The 20,878-nt window shown below is 40.3% G+C and overlaps 1 protein-coding gene across 12 annotated transcripts in view; it reads right to left on the reverse strand.

The window, feature by feature from the left end:
* The window catches only part of dtnba (dystrobrevin, beta a), a 505,261-nt gene that overhangs the window by 144,326 nt on the left and 340,057 nt on the right, over positions 1 to 20,878 (reverse strand). For all 12 annotated transcript variants that reach the window (XM_072251383.1, XM_072251379.1, XM_072251384.1 and 9 more), the window contains one exon: positions 7,230 to 7,316. In XM_072251383.1, the coding sequence (XP_072107484.1) occupies positions 7,230 to 7,316 (87 nt within the window). The remainder of the gene's footprint in view (positions 1 to 7,229; positions 7,317 to 20,878) is intronic.

The raw sequence follows: 20,878 nt of genomic DNA on the forward strand, positions 1-20,878 counted from the left end.
CATCCATGGTTCATTGTCCTTTCCCATCAGATACCTCCTTCTTTAGCCTTTTTACCTTTTCCACCTATCCCCTTACTGCATCCCCCTCATCTGATATCACCCATTACTTGGCAGCATGTGCTTCTTCTGCTTCCTGGCCTTCTAATTCTGGCTTTTTTTCCCCTTCCTTTCCAGTCCTGATGAAGGGTTTTAGCCCAAAATGTTGCCTATTTATTCGCTGCCTGACCTGTTGAACTCCTCTAGCACCTTGTGTGCTTCACTCAGGTTGAATTTCAAATTCTGTTTGGTTGATTATTTTGACTGCAATAAAAAATAAAATTAAACTAATTACATGTTCTGAAAATCAATGTAACTGCAAACGCTGGAAATGTAATGCTGAAAATTTCCCCCTCTCTGCCTCAGCTTAACCTCTGGAAATACCCAGATCTAAAATAAATAAAACAGAAAATGCAAGAAATACTTAGCTCAAGCCTCATCTGTGGGAAGAGAAACAGACCAATCATATGTTCATGGGTGTAGCCTGATCTGCTGAGAATTGGTAGCTCTTTCTGTTTTTATTTTACTTACATATTTTTTTCTTTTAACTCTCAATCTTTATGATCATCAATTTTTAAAACTAAAACAGGGAAAATATTAAATGCACAAATATTGCACCTGCCTCAGGCGTAGGCAGGAAATTCAAGGGGAATTAATGGCCACGTGCAAACAAAGGGGAAATGGAATGGTTGCGGACAGTCCTTGAGAGGGCATAAACTCAGAGGGCTGAACGACCTTCTTGTAGGTCATACGAAGACATGTATATTGTGACATAATGGCAATGGAATTGTATTAAAAATTCCAACATTCAGAACAATGTATTAGCTAGCAATGAATGAAAATCATCTGGTACTTCATAACATTTGCAAAATTTGAACTCAGATGCTTAGATTTGAGGTGTACTATTCTGAAGCTGGTGGAGGGGATGATTTCACCAAAAGTGATATCAATGCAGCAACTAGACCCAGTGAGATTACCCACTTTTTATTTTCTCGCTTTACCCTAATGTTGGACATCAGTTCACAGTGAACACCTTTATCCAAGTATTTCTGAATCAAACTGCTTCTCTTACTCAGAAGCATCAGTGATAAACCTCCCGATACTACCTTGAAGTTATTAAAATTATTCCAGTAAGAAGACAGTTCCACAGTTTGCCTGGAAACAGTTACATATCTTTTGCTTTTGTGCAATTATCTGATCCAAATATTGGGCTACACTGGAGGCTTTGCCTTGATATGTATTCAAATTGAATTTACACCGTGACAACAGTTGCACGCTGTTTCTCACTGCAGCTTCTGGATGAAGTGCAAATCTTTACTGATTCCCAATGAAGACAAATCAATATTCTGAGAAACCGATTTAGCCTTTAATTCAACAAGTTTGGCCACAATGAATCATGCTAGTTGGAATTAATTAGCAATTAATTGTGTTGAAGTATCTATGTGATGGTTAAATATATATTTATTCTCACAAATACATTCTGATTCACAGATCTAATAAAAGTTGAAACTTATTTTAAGAAGCCAACACCTGTAACTTGATAAATGAATAGAATGTTGAACAGCAAATTCCAGAATAATGAATACAGTACATACTGTACAATATATGATACTTGTTTATTTTACTGAATTTTTTTTAAAAATCCCAATGAACCAAAATTAAAACTGAAAACTTCAAGTCCAAGTTCATGTATCAAATTTACCATTTGATTTTATGATATTCAAGAACAGCCACAAGGAAAGCTGTTTCACTTACACAAGTCTCTTGAAAAAGAAATCTATAAAGCATGATCATCCATGTGATCATCTGCTCAGGTGAAAGATAGTTATAAAAACGTAAATAATTTAGATTTTTTAATTTGAAATGAGAGACTGCAATACTTTGGACAGGTCAGTGGTTATCTGGAAAACCATTATCATTCTGCATCTGTACGGTGCCTTTCTTCATAGCAGCAGTGACTGACTACGCATGATTCCAGTTTACTGTAGTTGGCCGCAAACAGGTTAATATCCTGATCAGAAAACTCTGTTAAGTCATTGCTGAAAAGTTACACCTATACCTGACATGATACAAAGTTGCATTTCACACCCAATTAATGCCGCCCAGGTAAAATGTGACGTCACTCCTCTGACTGAGTCAGACTGTGAAATGTTGTTGGTATTCTTGACCCCCATTGATCATTTAAGATTTTCCATATTGTATTCTCTGTAAACTGCATCTTCTCCATTCATACGGGATGTGGGCACCTAGAGCAGGTCCATTCGATGGTGAGCCAATACGATAAGATATAGGAGCAGAATTAGACCATTTGGCCCAATATTTCCTCTCAGCCTCAATCTCCTGCCCTCTCTCCATATCCCTTCATGCCCTGACCAATCGAGAATCTATCAACCTCTGCCTTAAATGTACATAAAGACTTGTTTCCACTGCTGCCTGTGGCGATGAACTCCACGGATTCACCACATATGTCCACACACTGCATGTGAAGGCTTCTATGATACTATTAAATTGAAAGTTCCAATGGGACATAGAAAGAACCGTATTTATGTCCAACCAGGTTGTGGTGATGGTCAGCACCCTTCCTCCCTTAAGGTGTAAGAGACTGCAGACATGTGACGAGCTGACAGATGCAGTACATTTGTAGGTGGAGCATAATACATTGGTGCTTGAGGCATCAGTCCAGTAAAACTCACTGTCCTAGATGGTGCTGCCTGCTTAAGTTAACGCTGCATTCATCCAGGCCAATGAGCATTCCTTCACACTCCTAACACCCATGCACAAGTAGGACTGCCTTTGCAGTAATCTGAGATGAGCTACTTTCCCAGAATAACTAGACTGTGACCCACACCTGCTATTATCATCACAGGATTTATGTGGCTCACTTAATAATTATGAGGGGAGGGGAGGAGAAGATGGCGGCGCGACGCAGCACGCGCGGCCGCTCCGAATTGATACCATATTTGTTAAATAGGGGCCGTGCACAATCCTGATTTGATGGAAACGGACGTGAGAAGCACGGAAGAACATCTGGAGAAACTTCTGAAATGCCTGCTTTGCTGCCGTTGCTACTGTGCGATCGAGAATCTCCGAAGGGGAAGGCCCCAAATTCTCGGCTATGCCTACTGCCTGTTGCTGGGGCCAGGGTCGAAGCGCTCGGCAGAGATGGTGCTCAGTGCTTGGTGTCAGAGAGCTGGTCACAGCCTCGAAGCTTTCGGACGGACTCAGAGTCGGACTGTGGTCGCGTACTTCCAGGATGCTGCATCGGCAAGTTTGCGGCGCTGGAAGCTCATGGCAGGGAGAGTTTCTCCCTTCAACTGTCTGCGTGAGATGATAGGACTCTCGAGAGACTTTGAGACTTTTTTTTTTACCGTGCTCATGGTCTGTTCTTCATCAAATTATGGTATTGCTTTGCACTGTTGTAACTATATGTTATAATTATGTGGTTTTTGTCAGTTTTTTTTAGTCTTAGCTTGTCTTGTGTTTCTGTGATATCATTCTGGAAGAACAAATTGTATCATTTCTTAATGCATGCATTACTAAATGACAATAAAAGAGGACTGCGTGTCCTCATAATCTAATCTAAAAAGAGTCATCACTACGTAATGAGACGTGGATGATGCAAGGTGCAGTGAAAGCAAGATAAGTGGCGAGAGACTCCCTCACTGGAAATAAGACATCTCTGGCATGAAGGTCATTTGCAAAACCTGTTGTACATATCCTAAACCATACAGCTCCATTGCTGAGCTATAAACGCTGACCTACACTGACTCAATTGTGAGACATACCAATTTCAAACTTCTCATCCTCCTTTCGACGTTCCGAGATATCCTTATTACACTCAGTAATTTCAAGCCTACGCACCTTAAGATATCAGCACTCTTCATTTTCAGGGCTTCTGTGCACCCCCAGTTCCCGCCAGTGGCCATGCCTGGCTGCCGAGATTCCAAGCTCTGGAATTCCCTGACTAAACTTCTCTAGCTCACTTCCTTCCATGGAGACAATTCACTGAAAGCAGCCTTCTGCCAAAATTTTGGTCATTTGCCTGAAGTCTTCAAATGTCCCAATGTCACGCTTTGTCTGATAATTCTATGAAACATCCTGGGGCATCTCACTATGTTAAAGGCACCTCGTAGTTGCTGTTGTTGGCAGACCAAATAAATGTTACTTCTACCTTTTCAACTACATAAGGTAGGTGGCATAGAAAACAGAGAGGGGAAATGAATTCTGACATCTAAACTTCAGAAGATTTTTATCTGCAGCTGTATCAAGTTAAACACAATCTGATTCATTCTTAATCTTAAAACCCAGCTTAGAGATTTCTTCTTTTTTTGGTTGAATGAGCTGTATGACCCTTTCTTGTCATGGTGCAAAATTACGCCATGCGGTTATTCACAGTTCAAGATTCTGACCAAGATTTCTTGATGACATTTACCATGTAATTTTGTGGAAGCATTGCCTTGTTAAAGTAATGCCTGGAGACTTTGCAAATAGATTGATATTTAGTATTAATATGTCTACTGCTACTAGCACCAATTAACAACCCCTGCTTTTAAAAATGTTTTTATGCATATGAAAATAGAGTTTTAGAAATATATGGTCTAGAAAAATGGACGTTTAAATTAACTTACCAATTGAGACCATTTTCGTTTGATATTCCAGAATTAGTTTTGAACGCCAATTATTTTTAATGCAATGTTAAGATTCCATTAAACCCAATTCAAAAAAAGAATGATTTTACACAAATTATTTGTAATCTCAACTGGAAATAATCATCTGCCATTGATGTAAAATGACAGCTCTTTAAGTTCATATGTACCTGCACAATTTAAGCATACACACACTGGAAATATAATCCTGCTTAACCAACAGCCATGTGCTTCTGCAGCTTCAGGCTGCAAATAAACCCAGCAGGACAAGCAATAAAACATTCGTGAAAGGACAGCTCATATATTTTGTGAAAGCACGAAGCTCAATGGGATAAATACCTTCCCTAACCCAGTTACAAAATCATCAAAATGAAATATTGATGCTCCTTGGTGAAATTGGACCTGAATTCATATTTCAGAACTATAGCAAAAAAAACTTCTCCTTCTGTTAGAAATTCTCATTAAAGATATTCAGTTGTTTTCTCATTAATGCAAGAAAAAATGTTTACTAATGTGGCTATGAGGAAAAGCAATACAGTTAATGTATTATATGATTTAAAATCATGATTTCACAGTGCAGTTTATTGTGACAAATTCTAGCAGTATATTTCTGAAACCTATGTATGTCACAACTTCAGAGATAAATATATTAAATAAATAACTGAAAAACAGCAGTCCACAGACCTTGTGCCAACAAAGAATCAATTCTTTTAGCCAACATCCATCAAAACCAATCAATAAAAATGTGGCCTTATTCTGAAACCAATAAATCTAGTTTTGTCTAGAAGGAAAGAAAGTGAACTTCCAGTGATTCAATTACTGAAGTGTGGCGTTCCAATGCTTAATGAACCCTGTTACAATCTCAGAAGCTGTTAACTCTCGACATTTAAAATGTTCCTGACTGTGCAACCACATGAGATTAACATAACACCTTAACACCAATAATCCAGCTGCACTTTTATTCTGTCTGAGAATTACCAATGTCAAGAATAGAAAAAGCATGCTTAAATGTCATTAATTAAGATATTCTTCAGCTCAGGGCTTTCCATTTGGTATCAAAATCAAGCAGTCTCTTACTGGATGTTGTAACTAGAGTTAAATATTATCAACATCTACTTATCACCAGCATCAACACACTCATTAGTCATGATGCATACCTGCCACCTTTGTGACTGGAGTGTCATATTACTGACTTAAATGTCAATTTGTCATTGGTTAAAGGATAAATTTGCTTTGAAAAGTGGGAAAGTAATTTCATACATTTTTCACAAAGCCCACCAGATATCGTCGGCCTTTGAACAACCTTCTATTGATTTGAAGCCAGGACTCAAATGTGAAACAGCTAGCTGTTCATTTTGAATGTTAGCCTTCTGAACAGCAGGGAGTAGACATGCATGATGAATGTCACTACAAATCAAAGCACGTTAAAAGATACATCAAACATAACTCAAATCAGTGAGGATGAACATTTCAAATATTTCAAGGAAGAATGATCATTTATTGGATTGTTCCATTGTGCCCTTTAAAATGCTGAATTGATCAGGCACTAAAGTTCACAACTACACCTACTCCACATTCATGGAATTTGCTAATCACAAACTTAAATCAGTACAACTCAAAGTACATCAATTTAAAGGTAAGACATTCACACAAAGCTTACATTAATACTTGTGCTTTTCAAGATCAAACGTGTCTCCTGATTTCCAAAATCTCATTTAATCTGCAACTTTAATCACACCTGTTAAATATCTTTAAATAACAGGCAATAACAGGTACAATAGATATGCTGTCAGGATGCCCACATAACAAGTGAAGGAAAACATAAGAATTGTTATGCAGCATTATGGGCCCAATTAGTAAACCGATACGTTCAAAAGGTAAGGTTATTACATAAAGGAATGGGTTCCATTGTTTCTAAGGTAAATGCAGAAATACACCAAATACCTGAAAACAGGGAAGTAAAGATACCACCTTACAGATGTTAGTGTTATTGAAATACTGAGAAAAGGTGAAACATGAAAGCCATCCAAACAGATTCTGAACTTAGGGAATCTCAAATTGACATGCAACTTAGAGGAAGTTACAAATGAACAGACTTTGTTCCCAGCTTGGGAAGGTGGAAAAAAGATCAGCCTAGTGAACGTGGATGTTGAGATTTACAGTATATTCAATTCCCACCTTCCACATTATGAGTCAACAGTCAATTAACCAAACATCAGTTACTGTGAAGTCACAGAAAAAACTTGTATGAATAGTAATTCGTTAAACGCATTCAGAATCTGTGAGTGAGTTTTATTTTCAGATTTCTTTGCTTTGTCTACCTTGTTCAGATTTTCAATCCAGGCTTGCCAATGATTAAAATGTGCTTCTGTCATTCAATTGAACTATTAATGCTGACCGGTTTAAGTACAAACTAAACTGTTTTAAAAAGTGGTAAATTGACTGCAGTATTTTGTTATAAAACCAGTAATAACAAGTAAGTTGGATTGACCTCTTCTTGACAATATCACATAGTTGTCACATTGACACTCAAGACACACACAGTACCTTTTTGTAGGAGTCGGTGCTCCAGAGGAAACCACCGAGTGGGATACCATGGCATCGTTCATGTTTGGCAATGATCGTTGTTGGGGGCTAGAAAGCAACAAAAAAAAAAGTAATCAAAGAAAGTAGTTCACTTAATAACATCCTTCAAGGATACACTAAACTAGACTATATTTATAAATTCATGGACATCAATATTCAGGTGGAAAAGTTAACTTCCTACATGGGTAAAAGTTTTTGAAATGTTATTTTAAAGACAAATGAACCGCACACTAATTTCAAAAGTGGAGGACCTAAGTGGATGCATTAATAACCTTAAGCACAATCTGCATTTGGAATAGAATGATTTCCACTAAGAAGTTATTGTTCAAGTTATTGAACAAGGTTCTTCCAAGTGTTCTGGGAGTATAATTGTCTTGCAGGCTCATTAATAAGCTGATGAGTGTGGCAGCAGGAAACCAGTGACCATTGAGGAGAGTGAGCTCTGCTGAAAACTTCACGTGAATTACAGAAGAGATGGTGCAGATTTCCAGAGCTGAAATGCCCTGTTCAGTATTCCTTGAAGAATGAGATAATTATCTCAGTGGTGGTAATGTGAGACGAAGGCCAAGTGGAAATCAATGATTGACAGTTGCAGGCCTACTCTGAATCTAAAGGAAATTGGTTAAGGGAGAGGAAAATCTGAGATCTTGACACTATTACGTGAAGAAAGATGATGTTGGGAAGAAATGAACAGTAGAGATTGGGAAAACATCAGACAAGTGCAAGCAGGCATATCAGCTGTTGGAAGTTGTTTGGTGGGGGTGGGGGTTCCGCTTGATCTTGACAGGGATTTCAGAAATTAGCTCAGTGTATGTGCAATGAAGCTCAAGATAAGAAACTTACTGACTTGGGGGGTGCCCTGGTCAGCAGAAAGTTGATAATCTACCCAGTCAACTAGGCTTCCCCAAACATAGATCAAGTGGCTGTACATTCCTCAGAAGTACTCTAAAGGCTTTTGTAGGAACTGACATCATCATGGCATGGACTATGTCAGATTCTCAAGCTATCTCAGTGAATCACACCACAAACTACCTGGTCTAATTTTCAGATTGATGAAATACAATCCAAAAATATTTTAGATGGTATCATGCTTGATGAACTAAAGTTAATTTTATTCACAGAGTGCAGAAATAAAGCATAATGGGGAATGAAACACCTTATATGCATTTTATTGCGTAATTTTTACAGCTAAAACTCTTAATTTCAAGAGCGTTCCCTGAGTGATGAGCCTTCTGACTGAATCATTTGTCATGGTGGGGGGGGGGGGTCAAAAAAGCTCTGTATCCTACTCTGGCATATAGAGTATTCTCAAGTAATCATGCTCTAGTTTGGCTCATGTGAAAGACCTTCAGTCCATCTAGCTGGTGTCAAATTATTAATTTGCCTAGTCCTGTCGACTTGCACCAGAACCTTGGACCTCCATACCCCTCCCATCCATGAACTTATGTTGAAATTGATCCCGCATCCACCACTTCCGCCGGCAGCTGGTTCCACCCTCTCACCACCAGTGAAGAAGTTCCTCCTCATGTTCCCCTTGAAACATTTCACCTCTTACTCTTATCCCATGATCTCCAGCTCTAATCCCACCCAACCTCAGTGGAAAAAGCCTGCTTGCATTTTACACAAACTATAACCCCATAATTTTGAATGCCTCTATCAAATCATGCCTCATTTTCCTGTGCTCCGGGGAATAACATCCTGACCTACTCAACTATTCCCTATAACTCAGATCCTCAAGTCCTGACAACATCCTTGTAAATTTTCTCTGCACTCTGCAATCTTACTGATATCTTTCCCGTATGTAGGTGGATCAGAACTGAACATAATACTCTAAATTAGGTCTCAACATCGTCTTATAAACTTCAACTTAATATCCTAACTCCTGGTCCCAATCAATTGATTTATGAAGGCATAAGGTCTCTGTAGAGATTTTACCATTGTAGATCACTGTGAGTTGCTGTAATTTCCAACCCTAATGACAGATCCTTTATCAAGGCCAGGACCATTACACAGCTATGAAAACAGATACAGCAGCTTCAGATCTTCCATAATCACGTGCATGTGAAGAATGCCCAGAACCTCACAGCCACACGAGGAAACGTCAGCTATTTCAATCAAAAGTTCTTCTCGAAATTCCTGAAGTCCTATCCAACAAATCAACAGGGTGAAAAAAATGAGTAACTCAGTCTTCTTTTTCTCTTTCCCGATTGCAATGAAAATAAGTTCATATGGTGCTAAAGTGAAAAATATTCTTGAGATGCCTAAATTGACTACAGACACATATTTTTAAAGGATTTTTGTTTTTTTTAAAGGATCAAATCATGCTGACAGCTAGGCAATAATTCCAGAGACCCGCTGTTCAAGTCTCCGAGTTCTGTAGATATGAAACCAAATGTGGAAGTATAAATGTGAAGAAGAGAAGCTGGTAAATCTGATTATCTTCTCCTTTCCTTGGATCATTATTGTACTCATCAACTGAACAGTTGCTCCCATTATGGGGCTCCTGGAAATCAGTGTTTCAGCTCAACTCGAGGAGAGACCGGTGACTCTGTGTAAATAAATTAATCTCTTCACTTAATTTTGTTAATATTTGAAATACCTGTTGATGTTTTAATATTTTAATTCATACCAATATGTTAAAAGCAATTTCACACTTTTAAAATTGTTATTTACAAGAACCATTTTAACTGCTATCATTGTTAAAGATACTTTAAAATCATTCAGCAAACTTTGAGAGACTTGGACAGCTGATGAGCTGCTGCCGGCTTGTCTTCAGCATGAAGCCAGGTGCAGAGTGAGTCAAATCAACTTATTAGTCTTCTGCAAATGAAAAAAATTAGGTGTGCTTTGTGAGGTATCCTGGGCAGTGAGCTATGTGAAAGAAATGTAATTGCACATACCTCCTGTCTGATAAATTACTCTCCAAGGTCGAAATGCTAAAGTTGGATATATTTTATGGCAGCTTTGCTCTAAATTCCTACACCTATATTTGTTGCAGAAACAGTGTAAATGTGACCAATTACATTTATGAAGGCAATGCAGCACTTGAGAGGCACGTCTCACTGTTTTGTTTTAAAGATATTTTGAAATCTGCTAAAAATACTTTTAATCAACTGAATAAATGAAAAATGTAACAAAAAATAAATGTAGTTCAAAAATCAAGCTTCTCCAAAAATAAGTAATCAAAATAAAATGAAGGGGAAAAAACATAAACCTTAAATGAGCAACTTTTTAATTGAAACCATTGACCCACATTGAATGATTTAGCTAGGTTTCTGGTCTGCCAGCTGTCACTGATGTAAAGTGCACTCAAACCCTCCCCACTGCATCCCCATAGAGATGGTTATCGACTTCAGGAGAACTTTCCCTCATCTTTACATCGGCAGCACAGCAGTGGAAACTGCGAACTGTTTCAAACTCCTGGGAGGGCACATCTTGCACAACCCCTCATGGTCCCACAACTCATCCTGCACGAACAGAAAAGCTCACTAATGCCTCTACTTTCTGAGGAGGCTGAAGAGAGCTGGACTATGCACATCCATACTCAAGTCCTTCTGTAGATGCGCAGTAGAGAGCACCCTAGCACGCTGCATCTCTGCATAGAACGGAAACTGCACTGCGGTGGACAGGATACCATGGGTAGTGAAAACCACCCAATGCATTACTGGCACCAGCCTACCTGCTATAAAGGACAAAACTGCAGTGGAATACAGTGCTGTGCAAAGGTCTTAGGCTCATATACATTATGAGGGTGCCTAAGACTTTTGCACAGTACTGTATCTTGTATCTGTCCAGTTAACAAATAACAATTAATACTACTGAGATAATACAACGCTAGTGTGGGCACGTAGCCAAGTGGTTAAGGCACTGGACTAGCGACCTGAAGGTTGTGAGTTCGAGCCCCAGCCGAGGGTACGTGTTGTGTCCTTGACACTGGTGCCAAACTGTATGGGTCCTAATGCCCTTCCCTTGGGCAACATTGCCGTGGAGAGGGGAGACTTGCAGCATGGGCAACTGCTGGTCTTCCATACAACCTTGCCCAGGCCTGCGCCCTGGAGAGCGAAGACTTTCCAGGCGCAGATCCAGGGTCTCGCAAGACTAACGGATGCCATAAAAAAATACAAAGCTAAGTACTCTTATTTCTGTTTCCCAATCATACTTCTACTTTAACCAATGCACATTACTTTGCAAAAGTACTGTATATTGCTATATATATCTACCGAAGAAAACGTTAAATATTTATAGTATTATGTAAATTAGTCAATATACAAAGGAGGTCATTGAAAGAATACAGAATAAGTGAGAAAAAAGCAGTTGAGTTTTATACGGACAAATGGAGTTCATTGTAACGAAGTACAAAATAAATGTGATAATATATAGCCCACCCTATTTTGTGCTGAGAACTAATCACTCACTCAATGGTCCTCAAAACATAAAAATAGCTATTGTTTCAAACTCATCGCCTTTTGCCCTTTTAATGTGAAAGCAAAGCCAATCAAGCATTATACATTCTTCAATAATTATTTCTCCAAAATAGAATGGAAAACTCCTGAAGACCATAAGGTATGGGAGCAGAATTAGGCCATTAGCCCATTGAATCTGCTCCATCATTTCATCATGGTTGATCCCGGATCCCATTCAACCCCGTACACCTACCCTTCCACCATGTCCCTTGATGTTCCGAGCAATCAGTAATCTATCAACTTCCACTTTAAATATACCCACAGACCTGGCCTCCACCACAGTCTGCGGCAGAGCATTCCATTGACACACCACTCCCTGGCTAAAAAAAATTCCTCTTTACTTCTGTTCTATAATTACCCCTCAATTTAGAGGCTGTGCCCTCTAGTTCTGGATACCTCCACCAGCAGGAACATCCTCTCCACATTCACCCTATCTAGTCCTTTCAACAATAGGTTGGTTTCAATGAGATCCCCACAAATTCTTCTAAATTGCAGTGAGTAGGGTCTCAAAGCTGTCAAACGCTCCTCTTGTGTTAACCCCTTCATTCCCAGAATAATCCTCGTGAACCTCTCCTAGACTCTCTCCAATGGCAATATATCCTTTCTGAGATAAGGGCCCCAAGACTGTTGGCAATACTCCAAGTGCAGCCTGACTGGCATCTCATAAAGCTTCAGCATTATCGCCTTGCTTTTATGTTCTATTCCTCTTGAAATAAATGCCAACATTGTTTCTTTACCACAGACCCAATCTGTAAATTATCCTTCTGGGGGTCTTGCATGAGGACTCCCAAGTCTCTCTGCACCTCTGATGTTTGAAATTTCAGCTCATTTAGATAATAGTCTACATTATTGTTCATTTTACCAAAATGCACTATCATATATTTTCCAACACAGTATTCCATCTGCCACATTTTTGCCCATTCTTCCAATTTGTCTAAGTCCTGCTGCAATCGTATTGCCTCCACAGCACTTCCTACCCCTCCACCTATCTTCATGTCATTCGCAAACTTTGCCACAAAGCCGTCAATTCCACTATCTAAATCATTGACAAACAATGTGAAAAGTAGCAGTCCCAATATTGACCCCTGAGGAACACCACTAGTCATCAGCAGCTAACCAGAAAAGGCTTTTATTCCTACTCACTGCCTCCTGCCTGTCAGCCATTCCACTATCCATGCCAGTATCTTTGCCAAATTTTTGCCAAACCATGCCAAATCACCATAGAATTTTATCTTGTTAAGCAGCCTCATGTGAGGCACCTTATTAAATGCTTTCTGAAAATCTAAGTAAATGACATCTGCTACCTCTCCTTTGTCCACCCTACTTGTTACTTCCTCAAAGAATTCTAACAGATTTGTCAGGAAGGAAGCATGTTAAGTCAGCCCATCACACAAATGATACAGCTCCCGGAATTCTGTGTCAGATTCTGGAACCTGGTGTTATAATCAACTCAAAAATGGTCAGTATTCTTTTGCAGACAAAAGAAATTCATGACAGCAGGTCATTAACGAAAGCTATGTTCAACAACAGAAAACACTGTTAACAACACGTTCTATCAACTCAGGTTTTTATCAAGCATTATCACATTGCTCCCTTATCTGATGACTGCATCTGCAGTCTTCTGCATTTAGATGATCAGATTAGTCTGCAGAGAGGTCTATTCCATCAAACATGTTTTAAAGTCAAAGTACCCATTCCACACCCTGCAGAGTTTATAATTTCAATGAACCAACTATTATGGATCCCTACCGTGTTGCAAGATTAGATGTTTCTACGTTTCCCTGGGTACAACCTACAAAGTGAAATAACTATTGCCTTGAAAGTATTCACCATCTAATTAACCACAGTTCAAAAGATAATGAAAGAATAAATAAGTTTCACAAGCAAAGTTCTGCCTTTATTAATATTTAATGCCCTTCATAAAGTTGTGTTTCCTTGAAGGTAAACTACAAATATAAATCAATCTCCTCTAATTACATTCCAGAAGACTTCAAAAGAGCAACACAAAAAGTTTGAGAAGAACTCAGCAGGTCAGGCAGCATCTATAGAGGGAAGGATCAGCCAAGATCCTACATCAGGATCAAAATGTCAACTGCTCATTTCCCTCCAAAGATGCTCCCTGACCTCGAAATCAAAGTTCAAAAGTCAAAGTAAATTTATTATCAAAGTATGTATATATTACCATATACTAGGTTGAGATTCATTTTCCTGCTAGGCAATTAGACCATACAGGCTCTGGGCCTGTATTCACCGAAATTCAGAAGAATGAGGGGTGACCTCATTGAAACCTACCGAATGGTGAAAAGCCTTGATAGAGTGGATGTGGAGAGGTTGTTTCCTATGATGGAACTGTCTAAGTACACAGCCTCAGAAAAAGACCTTAAGGCCCATTAAGTCTGCTCCACTATTCAATCATGGCTGATCCAATTTTTCTCTCAGTCCCAATCTCCTACCTTCTTCCCATATCCCTTCATGCCCTAACTAAGCAAGAATTTATCAACCTCTGCCTTAAATATACATAAAAACTTGGCCTCTACAACTGCCTGTGGCAAAGAATTCCACAGATTCACCACTCTCTGGCTAAAGAAACACCTGCTCATCTCCGTCCTAAAAGCTCACACCCCTATTCTGAGGCTGTGTCCTCTGGTCTTATAGACTCTCCCACCACAGGAAACATCCTCTGCACATTCACTCTATCAAGGCCTTTCACCATTCAACAGGTTTCAATGAGGTCACCTCATTCTTCTGAATTCTAGTGAGTACAGGCCCAGGTCCATCAAACACTCTTCAGATAACAAGCCGTTCAATCCCAGATTTCATTTTCGTGAACCTCCTTTGAACCCTCTCCAGTTTCAGCACATCTTTTCTAAGGGTTACACTTGAACTACAGGGGGACCAATATCCTTTCAGGGAGGTTTGTTAATGCTATTGGAGGGGCTTTAAACTAGATTTGCAGGGGGATGGGAACCACAGTACAAGAGCTGACAGTGTGGCTGGGGTGAAAATAAATGACGTTAAAAGTTCAAGCAAATCCACTAATAGAAAGGTTGTGAGTGGTGGTAAAAATCTTCTGAGGTGTATATATTTCAATGCTAGGAGTATTGCGGGGAAGGCGGATGAGTTGAGGGCGTGGATTGACATGTGAAATTATAACGTTGTAGCAATTAGTGAAACTTGGCTACAGGAGGGGCAGGACTGGCAGCTTAATATTCCAGGGTTCCGATGTTTCAGATGTGATCGAGGCAGAGGAGTGAAAGGTGGGGGAGTGGCATTGCTTGTTAGGGAAAATATTACAGCCGTGCTCAGGCAGGACAGATTAGAGGGCTTGTCTACTGAGTCCTTGTGGGTGGAGCTGAGAAAGAGGAAAGGTATGGCCACATTAGTGGGATTGTATTACAGACCACCCAATAGTCAAAGAGAATTGGAAGTGCAAATCTGCAGAGAGATAGCAGGCAACTGCAGGAAACATAAAGTTGTGGTGGTAGGGGATTTTAATTTTCCATATATTGATTGGGTCTCCCATACTGTTAGGGGTCTAGATGGTTTAGAGTTTGTAAAATGTGTTCGGGAAAGTTTTCTAAATCAATATATAGAGGGACCAACTAGAGGGGATGCAATATTGGATCTCCTGTTAGGAAACGAGTTAGGACAAGTGACAGAAGTCTGTGTAGGGGAGCACTTTGGTTCCAGTGATCATAACACCATTAGTTTCAACTTGATCATGGACAAGGATAGATCTGGTCCTAGGGTTGAGGTTCTTAACTGGAAGAAGGCCAAATTTGAAGAAATGAGAAAGGATCTAAAAAGCGTGGATTGGAACAGGTTGTTCTCTGGCATGGATGTGATCGGTAGGTGGTAAGCCTTCAAAGCAGAAATTTTGAGAGTGCAGAATTTGTACATTCCTGTCAGGATTAAAGGCAAGGTGAATAGGAATAAGGAACCTTGGTTCTGAAGGGATATTGCAACTCTGATAAAGAAGAAGAGGGAGTTGTATGACGTGTATAGGAAGCAGGGAGTAAATAAGGTGCTTGAGGAGTATAAGAAGTGCAAGAAAATACTTAAGAAAGAAATCAGGAGGGCTAAAAGAAGACATGAGGTTGCATTGGCAGTCAAAGTGAAGGATAATCCAAAGAGCTTTTACAGGTATATTAAGAGCAAAAGGATTGTAAGGGGTAAAATTGGCCCTCTTGAAGATCAGAGTGGTCGGCTATGTGCGGAACCAAAGGAAATGAGGGAGATCTTAAATAGGTTTTTTGCGTCTGTGTTTACTAAGGAAATTGGCATGAAGTCTATGGAATTAAGGGAAACAAGTAGTGAGATCATGGAAACTGTACTGATCGAAAAGGAGGAGGTCCTTGCTGTCTTGAGGAAAATTAAAGTGGATAAATCCCCGGGACCTGACAGGGTGTTCCCTCGGACCTTGAAGGAGACTAGTGTTGAAATTGCAGGGGCCCTGGCTGAAATATTTAAAATGTCACTGTCTACAGGTGAGGTGCCGGAGGATTGGAGAGTGGCTCATGTTGTTCCGTTGTTTAAAAAAGGATCGAAAAGGAATCCGGGAAATTATAGGCCAGTAAGTTTAACGTCGGTAGTAGGTAAGTTATTGGAGGGAGTACTAAGAAAGAATCTACAAGCATTTGGATAGACTGGGACTTATTAGGGAGAGTCAACATGGCTTTGTGCGTGGTATGTCATGTTTGACCAATCTATTGGAGTTTTTCGAGGAGGTTACCAGGAAAGTGGATGAAGGGAAGGCAGTGAATATTGTCTACATCAGTAAGGCCTTTGACAAGGTCCCGCATGGGAGGTTAGTTAGGAAAATTCAGTCGCTAGGTATACATGGAGAGGTGGTAAATTGGATTAGACAATGGCTCGATGGAAGAAGCCAGAGAGTGGTGGTAGAGAATTGCTTCTCTGAGTGGTGGCCTGTGACTAGTGGCGTGCCACAGGGATCAGTGCTGGGTCCATTGTTATTTGTCATCTATATCAATGATCTGGATGATAATGTGGTAAATTGGATCAGCAAGTTTGCTGATGATACAAAGATTGGAGGTGTAGTAGACAGTGAGGAAGGTTTTCAGAGCCTGCAGAGGGACTTGGACCAGCTGGAAAAATGGGCTGAAAAATGGCAAATGGAGTTTAATACTGACAAGTGTGAGGTATTGCACGTTGGTAGGACAAACCAACGTAGAACATACAGGGTTAATGGTAAGGCACTGAGGAGTGCAGTGGAACAGAGGGATCTGGGAATACAGATACAAAATTCCCTAAAAGTGGCGTCGTAAAGAGAGCTTTTGGTACATTGGCCTTTATTAATCAAAGTATTGAGTCTAAGAGCTGGAATGTTATGTTGAGGTTGTATAAGGCATTGGTGAGGCCGAATCTGGAGTATTGTGTTCAGTTTTGGTCACCAAATTACAGGAAGGATATAAATAAGGTTGAAAGAGTTTACAAGGGTGTTGCCGGGACTCAGTTACAGAGAAAGGTTGAATAGGTTGGGACCTTATTCCCTGGAGCGTAGAAGAATGAGGGGAGATTTGATAGAGGTATATAAAATTATGATGGGTATAGATAGAGTGAATGCAAGCAGGCTTTTTCCACTGAGGCAAGGGGAGAAAAAAACCAGAGGACATGGGTTTAGGGTGAGGGGGGAAAAGTTTAAAGGGAACATTAGGGGGGGCTTCTTCACACAGAGAATGGTGGGAGTATGGAATGAGCTGCCAGACGAGGTGGTAAATGCGGGTTCTTTTTTAACATTTAAGAATAAATTGGACAGATACATGGAATGGGAGGTGTATGGAGGGATATGGTCCGTGTGCAGGTCAGTGGGACTAGGCAGAAAATGGTTTGGCACAGCCAAGAAGGGCCAAAAGGCCTGTTTCTGTGCTGTAGTTTCTATGGTTTCTATGGTTATAAGGAGACCAAAACTGCTCACAATACTCCAAGTGAAATCTCACCAGCGCTTTATAAAGTCTCAACATTACATCCTCTTGAAATGAATGCTAATACTGCATTTGGCTTCTCCACCACAGATTCAAACTGCAAACTAACATTTAGGGAATCCTGCACAAGGACTCCCAAGTCCCTTTGCACCTCAGTTTTTTGTATTTTCTCTCCATTTAGAAAATAGTAAACCCCTTCATTTCTTCTGCCGAAGTGCATGACCCCCATACACTTCCCAACACTGTATTCTATCTGCCATCTCTTTACCCATTCTCCTGTCTTTCTATAGCCGCACTACTTTCTCTCCACCAATCTTCATATCATCTGCAAACTTTGCAACAAAGCCATCAATTCATTATCCAAATCATTGACATATAATGTACAAAGGATCTGTCCCAACTCAGACCTCTGTGGAACACCACTAGTCACCAGTAGACACTTAGAAAAGGTTCGCTTTATTCCCACTCTTTACCTCTTGCCAATTAGCCACTGCTTTATCAAAGCTGGAGTCTTGCCTGTTAAACCATGGGCTCCTGGTTTGTTAAGCAGCCTCATGTGTGGCAACTTGTCAAATGCCTTCTGAAAATCCAAGTACACAACATCAACCGATTCTCCTTTGCTTATCCTGCTTGTTACTTCTTCAAAGAATTCCAACAGATTTGTCAGGCAAGATTTTCCCTTGAAGAAACTATGCTGACTATAGCCTATTTTATCATGTGCCTCCAAGTACCCTGACACTTCATCCTTAATAACGACTCCAACATGTTCCTAACCACTGAGGTCAGACTAGCTGGCCTAGATATTCCTTTCTTCTGTCTCTCTCCCTTCTTAAAGAGTGGAGTGACATTTACAATTTTCCAGTCTTCCAGAACCATTCCAGAATCCAGTGATTCTTGAAAGATCATTACCAGTGCCTCCACAATCTCTTCAGCCACCTCTTTCAGAACTCTGTACACCATCTGGTCCATGTGACTTATTTGCCTTCAGACTGTTCAGTTCCCCAAAAAAACTTCTCTCTAGTAATGATAACTCCACACACTTCATGACTTGACACCTGGAATTTCCACCATACAGCTAGTGTCTTCCACAGTGAACATCGGTGCAAAATACTTATTCAGTTATCTGCCATTTCGTTGTCCCCCCATTACTACCTCTCCAGTGATCCAATATCCACTGCTGCCTCTCCTTTACACTTTATGAACCTGAAGAAATTTTGGTATCCTTCTTTAATATTACTGGCTAGCTTAGTTTTGTATTCCATCTTTACCTTCTTTAATGACTTTTTTAGTTGGCTTCTGTTGGTTTTTAAAAGCTCCCCAATCCTTCAACTTTGCACTAATTTTTGCTCTATTATATGCTCTCTCTTTGGCTTTTAAGCTACTTTTGACTTTTCTTGTTAGCTGCGTTGTGTTATCTTTCCTTTGGAATACTTCTTCCTCTTTGGGAAGTATATATCCTGTGCTTTCTGAATTGATTCCAGAAATTCCAGCCTTTGCTGCTCTGGCGTTATCCCTGCCAATGTTCTTCTCCAATCAATTCTGGCCAACTCCTCTCTCATGCCTCTGTAGTTCCCTTTACTCCACTGTAATACTGATACATCTGACTTTAGCTTCACCTTCTCAAATTTCAGGGTGAATTCAACCAAATTATGATCACTTTCCCCTAAGGGTTCTTTTACCTTAAGCTCTCTAATCAATTCTGGTTCATTGCACAACACCCAATCCAGAATAGCTGATCCTCTAGTAGGCTCAGCCATGAGTTGCTCTAAAAAGCCATCTCACAGGCACTCTGAAAATACCCCCTCCTGTAATCCAGCACCAACCAGATTATCCCAATTTACCTGCATATTGAAGTTGCCCATGACTATTGTAACATTGCCTTTTTAGCATGCATTTTCTATCTCCCATTGTAATTTGCCATGCCCTTACGATTGTTTGGGGTTGTGTATATAACTCCCATCAAGGTCTTTTTACCTTTGCAGTTCCTTAGCTCTATCCACAATGATTCAACACCTTTCAACCCCATGTCACCTCTTTCTAATGATTTGATTTCATTTTTTTTTACCAGCAGTGCAATTCTGCCTCCCCTGCCTTCCTGTCTGTCCTTTTGATAAAATGTGTATCCTTGGACATTAAGCTCCCAGCTATAATCTTCTTTCAACCATGATTCAGTGATGCCTACAACATCATACCTGCTCACCTGTAAATGTGCAGCAGGATCATCCATCTTATCCCATACACTGCGCGCATTCAAATACAACACCTTCAGTCCTGTATTCACCCTTTTCGACTTTGTCTGCCTTTTATGTTGCAACTCATCTTGTTGACTGCAATTTTGCCCTATCAACAGTCTCTGCTCACTACACATTGCCTCTGTTTGTAAACCAGCCACCTCATCTTCAGCACAATTATCTGCCTTTCCTATGATACTTCTTGCATTGAAATATAGGCAGCTCAGGACACTAGTCGCACCATGCTCAACCTTTCAATCCCTAACTTTGTTTGAGGTCTTACCAACATCTGCCTCCATAACCTCTCCACCAACTGTTCTGGCACTCTGGTTCCCTCCCTCTACAACTTTATTTTAAACTGCACTGTGCAGCATTAACAAATCTTCCTGCTAGGATATTGACCCCAACCAGTTCACTTGTAAGCCGTCCCTTCTGTACAGGTCTCACCTTCCCTGGTAGAGAGCCCAATGATCCAAAAACCTTATGACCTCCCTCCTATACCAACTATCTAGCCACGTATTAAACTGTATAATCTTTCTAGTTCTAGCCTCACTAGCACGTGACATGGGTAGCAATCCTGAGATCACAACTCTGGAGGTCCTGCCCTTTAACTTTGCACCTAACTCCCTGAACTCCCTGTGCAGAACCTCATCACTCATCCTACCCATGTCATTGGCACCTACATGGAGGTTTTCACCCTCCTACATCAGAACGCTGAGGACTCAATCCAAGATATCCCAGACCCTGACACCAAGGAGGCAACATACCATTTGGAAATCTTGTTCTCACCAGGAGAACCTCCTGTCCGTTCCCTTAAGCAATGAATCCCCTATCACCACAGCTTGCCTCTTCTCCCTCCTTCCCTTCTGAGTCACAGAAACAGACCCAGTGCCAGCGACTCAACCACTGTGACTTTCCTCTGTTAAGCCATCCCCTTCCCCCAACAGTATTGAAAGTGGTATACCTGTTGATGA

The sequence above is a fragment of the Mobula birostris genome, chromosome 2 (genome assembly GCF_030028105.1).
Source record: "Mobula birostris isolate sMobBir1 chromosome 2, sMobBir1.hap1, whole genome shotgun sequence".
NCBI classification, from domain to species: domain Eukaryota; kingdom Metazoa; phylum Chordata; class Chondrichthyes; order Myliobatiformes; family Myliobatidae; genus Mobula; species Mobula birostris.